Source organism: Canis lupus, chromosome 20 (genome assembly GCF_011100685.1).
Source record: "Canis lupus familiaris isolate Mischka breed German Shepherd chromosome 20, alternate assembly UU_Cfam_GSD_1.0, whole genome shotgun sequence".
NCBI lineage: Eukaryota > Metazoa > Chordata > Mammalia > Carnivora > Canidae > Canis > Canis lupus.
Window position 1 is genome coordinate 49,506,429 of NC_049241.1, and position 7,737 is coordinate 49,514,165.

At 62.6% G+C, this 7,737-nt stretch overlaps 1 protein-coding gene across 4 annotated transcripts; it reads left to right on the forward strand.

Annotated features, from left to right (window-relative positions):
• Positions 1-1,034: 1,034 nt before the first annotated feature.
• Positions 1,035-4,799, forward strand: LYL1 (LYL1 basic helix-loop-helix family member). 4 transcript variants are annotated; one of them, XM_038567118.1, is made up of 6 exons: positions 1,035-1,735; positions 1,831-1,987; positions 2,394-2,400; positions 2,699-3,051; positions 3,136-3,227; positions 4,088-4,799. In XM_038567118.1, the coding sequence occupies exons 4-6, from the start codon at positions 2,720-2,722 to the stop codon at positions 4,501-4,503; spliced, it is 840 nt and encodes a 279-aa protein (XP_038423046.1). In that variant the 5' UTR covers positions 1,035-1,735; positions 1,831-1,987; positions 2,394-2,400; positions 2,699-2,719; the 3' UTR covers positions 4,504-4,799. The 4 variants fall into 4 exon arrangements, with proteins under 4 accessions (XP_038423046.1, XP_038423045.1, XP_038423043.1 ...); XM_038567117.1 differs by lacking the exon at positions 1,831-1,987 and having other exon boundaries at positions 1,036-1,735; XM_038567115.1 differs by lacking the exons at positions 1,831-1,987; positions 2,394-2,400 and having other exon boundaries at positions 1,040-1,735.
• Positions 4,800-7,737: the final 2,938 nt, after the last annotated feature.

Consider the following 7,737-nt stretch of genomic DNA (forward strand, 5'->3'; position numbering starts at 1 on the left):
CCCACACCCCCTGTCGGCGTGCGCGCCGTCGCAGACGGGCTCCCCAGTCACCCAACCCCTACCCGGCCTCGCGTCGCCGCCTGGGTTCCCTGGCCGAGCTCCCCGCGGGGCCTCGGTGGCGGAAGCCGGGCCGGAACCAGGCGCCTGGTGCATCCGCTCCAGACCAGGTGCTTCCTGCTCCGCGGCCCCTCGGGCGAGCGCACTGAGGCGCTGGCGGGCCTGCGCTTCCCCTCCCCTCCGGGACGGAGGCTGAGCGACCTTAACGGAGAGGCCTAGCGTCCCCACCCCCACCTCCCAAACACCTTTCTCCGCTGCATCCCCACCTGTGAAATGAACCTAATCCGAGAACCTAGCTTGTAGGGAACATCAGGTAACTGATGTGCTGCGAGCCGAACCCCTGCTTCCCTGGGGCAGTGGGACGGCTGGTGGTCGGCTGCTCCTGGGCTTCACCGGAGTCCTGGGAGGCGGTGGCCCCTGCTGTCCCCAGATAGATACACCCGAGGCAAAGCACGACTGACCCAGGTGGGAGGGCACTAGAGAAAGGTAGAGTCTGGTCCAGCTACCAATCTCTTCCTGCAGCCCCTCTCTTGTGAGGCTCTGGCTCGGGGCTGAGCGCCACCAGCACCCCAGACACTCGCCCAACACCTCTTTATCACCATGGTCCCCTCCACCCCCAAAGTGGCCTGTGATGTGGGATGAGGGCCAGAGACCACCAAGTTGGGGCTGTGTGGTCCTGTGGCCTAGAGGATCCACATCCTAGGGACAGGAGGGGAGCACCTCTTGTAAGGTGCTGCTAGCCCTGGCACCCTGGGAGTCCCTCCCAGTTGTGGCACTAGCTCTCATCCTCCATCCTGGGCCTGAAAAGGTGGTAAGGACAGCAGGCCCAGGGGGGCCCAGGACGCTGGCCCAGGCTGGACACCTAAGGGCTGCCTGTAAGAATGGCCTTCCCTCCAGGGCCTCAGCCTGGGGTGGGGGTGGTGCAGAGTCCCGGAGGGAGGGGTGGTGTAAAAAGAGGAACCAAACTGGGTGAGGAGAGGAGGAGCAAGAGGGGGCCCGGGTCACGAGGCCCCAGCACTGCCGGAAAGGACTCTCCACCCCCACCAGCGCCAACACTTGGGCAGGGGGGTGTTCAAAGCCAGAGGTGAAACCCAAGCGATACGGGAAGCTGCTGCTTCCCTGCCTCAGTTTCCCCTCTGCGTGCATCCGGGTCCGTCACTCCCAGCCGTGCATTGGTCGGGGTCCTCCGAGGCCCGGAGCCACTCCAGCGCCTGGGGGGACGGAAGGTGAGGCCCTGAGGGGTGAAGGCTCGGTCCGTCGCCGGCCGGGGGCGGGGCCGCGGGGCCCGCGCTCAGAGATCCCCGCCCGCCGGTTTCCTCCGGGGTCAGCCCGGCTCCTTATCAGGCGCGGCCAGTCGGCCAGGCCCTTATCTGTGCCGGTCCAGCATCCTCCGGCGCGGCCGGGGGTGAGAGGGAGGAAACTGGGCCGCCGGGGGCGGGGAGAGGGCGGGCCGGCCAGGAGCAGCTCACTTTCCCTCGAGGGATCCACGCCGCCGTCGCCGCGGCCTTTGGGAGCCCGGGAAGAGGCGCGGCCCCGACGCTGCTGCCGGGAGGGGGCGGCAAGCTCCCGGCGGCCCCGACCGCCGCCGAGGCCGCATCCGATTGGGGCCACGGAACCCGGCCTGGAGCCCTGAAGGACAGAGCCAGGGCACTCACCGGACAGCAGGACCAGCGCCGGGGTAAGAGGAGAGTTGCCTGAAGGTGGGGGATCCTGGGAAGGCCTACATTCATTCATTTGTTCATTCATTCATTCATTCATTCATTCATTCGTCAGGGGGTACCCACTAAGGGAGAGTCCAGGCCAGCTTCTCCAGAGCCTAGGTAGGGATAACAGGGCAGAGAGGCCAGGAGTCCCAGAAGTTGCTGGGACACTGCAAGCCATGGAGCCAAACCGTCTAAGCAGAGATGCAAAGGAGTGGATGCTGATGCGGGTAGGAAATGAGGTTTGGGGGACACCAGGGAGGGCCAGAGAAGAATTGGGACATGACTATGTACTGATCAGTGGGGTCAGGGTTTGGGGATCCTGGATTGGCATTTTTGATCATAGTGTCGGCAGTGGGGTTACAGGGTTCATAAGGGGGTGGGAGTCAATGGAGCGATAATGGAGGACTTTCAGGGTGTGACATGGGCAATGAGAAGAGAGCCCCAGGGTCATAGCTGAGGGCCCACATGGTCAGCTGGGGGAGGAATCAGTGAAGGGTCAGAGTCAATTGTAGAGGAACTCTAAGGTCACATGGTATCAATAAGGGGGTGTCTCAGGATCAGATCTGAGAATTATAGGGTCATCCTAGGGGCAATGGGATCCTTCATGGGTTCCTTCCTTCCCCCTCTCTCCAGGCTCCAGGTGAGAAGGGATTCTGTAATAAAGGAAATTTTATCAGAAGCTGGGCAACTGAGGCCCCTCGTGAATCACAAACAGCTCAGAGATGGCACCGCCAAGCTCAGTGCTGCCGAGACTCACTGGGTACCTCCTGCCCTTGTGCAGATTCCCCTCACATGTCCCGGTGGTTTCTGAGTCACCTGCCTTTGCCCACCACCCCACCATCTCCCCACCCTTTCCATCATCTGAGGGCGGTGTTGGGCTAAGGGATGTGCATGGCATCTGATTTCTCCCTCCCCACTGGCTTCCTTCCCTCCCACAGGTGAGCACCCCCTTGGGGTCCATGTGCCCGCCCCAGGCCCAGGCAGAGGTGGGCCCCACCATGACTGAGAAGGCTGAAATGGTGTGTGCCCCCAGCCCAGTGCCTGCTCTGCCCCCCAAGCCCGCCTCGCCTGGGCCCCCGAAAGTGAAGGAGGTTGGCCACCAAAGCTCCTCACCCCCCAGGCTGCCTCCTGGTGTGCCAGTGATCAGCCTGGGCCACACCAGGCCCCCAGGGGCAGCCGTGGCCACCACGGAGCTGAGTGCCCTGCGGCCCCCGCTGCTGCAGCTCTCTACCCTGGGAACCGCCCCAACCCCCCTGGCCCTGCATTATCACCCTCACCCTTTCCTCAACAGGTCAGTGGGGAGCTGGGGCCTGGGGGGAATCCAGGGCCAGGGGTCCTTGCCCACAAGGCGTTAGTGACCCACGACCCCTTACAGCCTCTACATTGGGCCAGCAGGACCTTTTGGCATCTTCCCTAGCAGCCGGCTGAAGCGGAGACCGAGCCACTGTGAGCTGGAGCTGGCCGAGGGTGAGTATGGGTTGGTGTGTGCATAGCCATCTCTGCTGGGACTCACGTCTGCACAGGAAAAGGTGCTACAGGTGCACACAGACATATACAGGACAGCCCCCACAGGGACTCAGTACTCAGGTTATACCCCTGTGCAAAACCACAGACCCCTGGCCAGGCCCACATGACCACAGCCACCCAACAAGCCACAAAGAGTTCATGGCAAATGTGCCATGGCGTGGGGGCCACAGAATGACAGCTCCAATAGAATGCACAGCCGTGCAGGAAACAGGACAACAACCACACAAGAGACAGCCACACAACCACAGCCACTTAGGACCACGGCCACACAAGAGTCAGCCACAGAACCACAGCCACACAACCACAACCACCTGGCAACGATTGTACACAACCACAGCCATTTAACTATGCCAGAGTTCACCCAAGACACAGACGGGGGACCGCGGTCACACCTACGGAACCTCTCAGACCCACGTGCATCTCCAGGCACATTCAGGGGCACACTCGGAATGAGGACCATGGGACAGCTCCCCAGACTGACGGCCACGGGAAACATTTCCCTAGGCATCTCAGCCACTGACAGGTGTGGGCAGTCAGAGATACGGAAGATCTCGGTTGTCCGCAGCCTTGGCCTGTGATGGTCCTTGTCGAAGGGGAGGGAGCGGGGAAGCCGGTTGCTAACGAGCAGCGAGCAGCGGGGGACCTACACATGGATCCTACTTGTGGATCGCTCGCTCGGTGGAGAAAGCCCCAGCCCACCGCCTGTGTGGAAGCGCCCACGAGGGTCCTGGGTGCCCGAAGCAGGGCAGGAGGGGGCGCCCCCTGGGCCCCGGCGCCAACCCGACCCCTCCTGTTCGCAGGGCACCAGCCCCAGAAGGTGGCCCGGCGTGTGTTCACCAACAGCCGGGAGCGCTGGCGGCAGCAGAACGTGAATGGTGCCTTCGCAGAGCTCAGGAAGCTGCTGCCAACGCACCCGCCCGACCGGAAGCTGAGCAAGAACGAGGTGCTCCGCTTGGCCATGAAATACATTGGCTTCCTGGTGCGGCTGCTGCGCGACCAGGCGGCCGCTCTGGCCGCAGGCCCCGCCCCGCCCGGGCCCCGCAAACGGCCGGCGCCCCGAGCCCCACACGACGGCTCCCGCCGCGGGCCTTGTCGCAGGGCCGAGGCCGCGGTGCGCTCGCAGCCCGCGCCCCCGGCCGGCCCCGACGGCAGCCCCGACGGGGCGGCCCGGCCCATCAAGACGGAACGAGCGGCCGTGAGCCCTGAGGTGCGGTGACCTCCGCGGCGTTGCCTCTGAGCCGAGGAGCACCGGGAACTCCGCCCAGGGCGGTCGGGGAAAGGGCAGCCGATGCCCTGCGCCTGCTGTGGAGCGAACTGCCCCAAGAGGGACCAGTGAGGACGTCCCCAACGGGGAGAAGGGCCCCGGGGTCCGGAAGGGCGGCTGTCGCCCCCAGGGGTCTTGCAGACCTTTATATCTATATCACCCGGCGCCCGCTGGAAATGGCCTTTCCCGCATCTCCCTCCCGGGGCCGGGGGCCGGGGACCAACATGGCAGCCTGGTCATCGGACTAACGTGGTGCCTCTTTTTTGCGGGCTGGGGCCAGCGGGAGAGGTGGGGAGGGACCGGGGAGTCTTGGCCCTTCTCAGCGGCGCCCCCTCCTGGAGACCCAGGGATAGACGCCCCTGGACCGCGGCCGCCGCGCGCCAGGGGCGTCGGGAGAGGCGCGGGGTCCCCGCCGCCACTCACCCCACGGATCTCGAACCGGTCCCGCACGGCGGCGTTAGCGAAGGCTCGGGCGCTCTTACTTTTGTTTTTCTTTATTTCTTTATTTCACATACACATTAGCCATTCAATGGAGAAGCCGGAGAGAGTCAGGCAAAGATGGTATAACAGAAGCGCAGTGACGGGGGCGGGGCGGGGCGGGGCGGGGCGGAGAGGGAACATACGGGCTGGCTGCCTACTTGCATTCCGCTAGGACACTGAAAACCCAGAAAACAAAACAGACAGTAAACTACCCTTGTTTCTTATGTATCTCAGTGCAGAGACGGGGGTGGAGGGCAGAGAGAGGGGGAGACCAGGCTGAAGGAGGAGGAGCGGAGGGACGGGGGACGCTAAGGGGGAAGCACACCAAATCCATTAGTACTATATATAGAGATACTCGTATATACTGCGTTTCTTAGCCTAAGAAGAAACTTGTTTGACGGGACGGGCGGCCTTTGCGGTCCGCGATGCTGGTGCTGGTCGGGCGCACGGATCTCCCGGGAGGGGCCGAAGCGGGGCTGGCCCAGGCTGGCTTGGGGGGAGGGGGGCGCCCCGAGGGTGGGTGGGTGGGGGGAGCAGAGGCGGGGCTGGGGTGCCCCTCGGGCTCTCGATTGGGGGACGAAATTTCTCGTGACTTTATTGCTCCTTTATTTTCTCTCGTGTGGGGGGTCCGTTCAGCACGGTCGGGGGGAGGAAATGGTGGGTCGTCTGAGCCACCCGGCCCCTCTGGGACCCAGAGCGCGGCGTCCGCTCCGCCAGCACGGGGGTGAGAACAAGGCACTAGGTCGGCCGGCCAGCGCGGGGGCGGGTGTGTAAGGCAGTCGACGGGGCTGGTTGCGGGGGGGGGGGGGGCTGTGTGCGGGGCCGTGTGCGTGCGTGCGTGCGGGCGCGGGCCTGGGCGAATCGACCTGTCAGCTTGGCTGGTCCTGTCCTGGAGCTTCGAGCCTTCCTCGTGCTCCCCGGTGGGTGACGGGGGTAGGGGTAGGGATGGGAGGAGTGATGTTGAGTCGGGGGCGCCGGGGAAAGAGGGGGGGTAACTACCAACTTGCTGAGCGCGCTCCTGATAATGCTGGTGAGGGTCAAGTTGGCGTCTGGCTCAAAGAAGGGCGCTCGGGGCGGAGAGGGAGGGAGGGAGGGGACGTTTGTTCGTTGGCATTGACCTCTGCGGGGGAGGGGCTGGGGACCCCCCCGCCGCGCCCCCGTGCCCGGACGGGGATGGGGCGAGGAGGGGGCGCTGGGCCCTGGGGAGGGGGCGCCCGGGGAGACCCGCGGCCAGAGCAGCCCAGCCGCCGGGCGTATGCCGCTGTCCCGTTCCGTTAAACTCAACAAAGAAGGGATATGCGTGTTCCTAACAAGTGCAGGATATTTAATTGATTCATAAACTTATGTATAATAGTTTGTGGGTTTTTTTTAAACGTACTTTATAATGTAAGAAGCACCAGGGTTTTTATGTTGAATTATCTTAAAAATAATTTTCTCTCGTCCTTTTCCTTTTTGATCTTGTGTTTTTTTTTAATGTCGAGGTGTTTTTTTTTTAACTCTAAAATGTGAACGTTTCCTTCAGCCCTCCCACCGAAACCGAGAACGAACGACGAAACAAATAAAAACCCCAGATCATCCTCGTCAACGCAGGAAAACGACTTAAAAAAAAAAAAAAAAACTGAAAACGAACAAAAAAAAAAAAAAAAAAAAAGGAAAAAACACTCAGCTTTCGTTATCCCCGCGCAGGGCGGGGCAGGCCCAGTTCTTTTAGCGTCCCCAGAGCCGCGAGGACATTACAACAAAAATAGAATTTTTCTTAACAATCTCTTAACATACAAAGATAGGAAAACTCTCTGATGCATTGCACTTGGTTCAATGAAAAAAAAAAGTTCATTTCCCCCATATATATTTTTTGTGGGTTTTTTTTCTCTTCTAACACGTCCCCACATCTCCTGTCGCCCTCGTCGCCCCTCGCCTGCCCCTCACAACGCCACTTAGGAAAGGAGCGGCCCCCACCCCCCTGCCCGCCCGGGCAGCCCCGCCGGGCGTGCTCCCGCCCCGGCCCAGCTGGCCTGCAGCTTCCGACCTCGCCCGGGCGGGCGCCCCGCAGACCCCGGCTCCCGCGGGCCCACCGCGCCCGCGGCCCCGATTGTCTTCGAGGGAAGGGGCGCGTGCGGCCGGGCAGGGGGTCCCTTCCGCTCCCCTCTCAGCTCTGACCCTGTTTAGCCAACCAAACTGAAAAATCATTGCACTTTGACCGCGCGTCACGCCCGGCCCACCCGGCCCCCCACCCCCCCGCCCTACTCCCCACGCCCCCCCCACCCAGGCTCCCGCGGGATCCCCTGTCCCCTGCTTCTCAGTCCCGGTCTTCCCCGAGGGCTGCACGCGGTTGGGGGAGGGCCTTCGCTCAACTTCCAACAAAAGCCACTCCTGGGGCCAGCCACCTAGTGGCTTCCAGTTGAGGAGGAGGCAACGAACGCTGGCCCCTTTGGCCCCAGGTAAGGGCCCTCCTCGCCTCCCCAGCCAGCTCCCTCCCCTCCGTCCCTCCCTCCCTGCTGGGGCCACAGCCTCACAAACTAGATTCACAATAAATAAAGCCCACAACCCACCCCTATGGTGCAATGTTGGGTTGACTGACTTTCAGAGGATCCTGACCTGTGCTTTGTGTTTTCATACAGTTAAGAAAGAGAGAGAGAGAGAGGCACAAGGACTCGAGAAGGGGGCCTAGGAAGGGAGATGCAGGGAGCAGGGAGTAAGGCACAGAAA

Coding starts and splice junctions, on each gene's coding strand:
- LYL1 (XM_038567118.1), top strand. CDS start 2,720: ATGTGCCCGCCCCAGGCCCAGGCAGAGGTGGGCCCCACCATGACTGAG. Junction 3,052..3,135: donor CCTCACCCTTTCCTCAACAG/GTCAGTGGGGAG, acceptor GACCCCTTACAG/CCTCTACATTGGGCCAGCAG. Junction 3,228..4,087: donor TGAGCTGGAGCTGGCCGAGG/GTGAGTATGGGT, acceptor TCCTGTTCGCAG/GGCACCAGCCCCAGAAGGTG.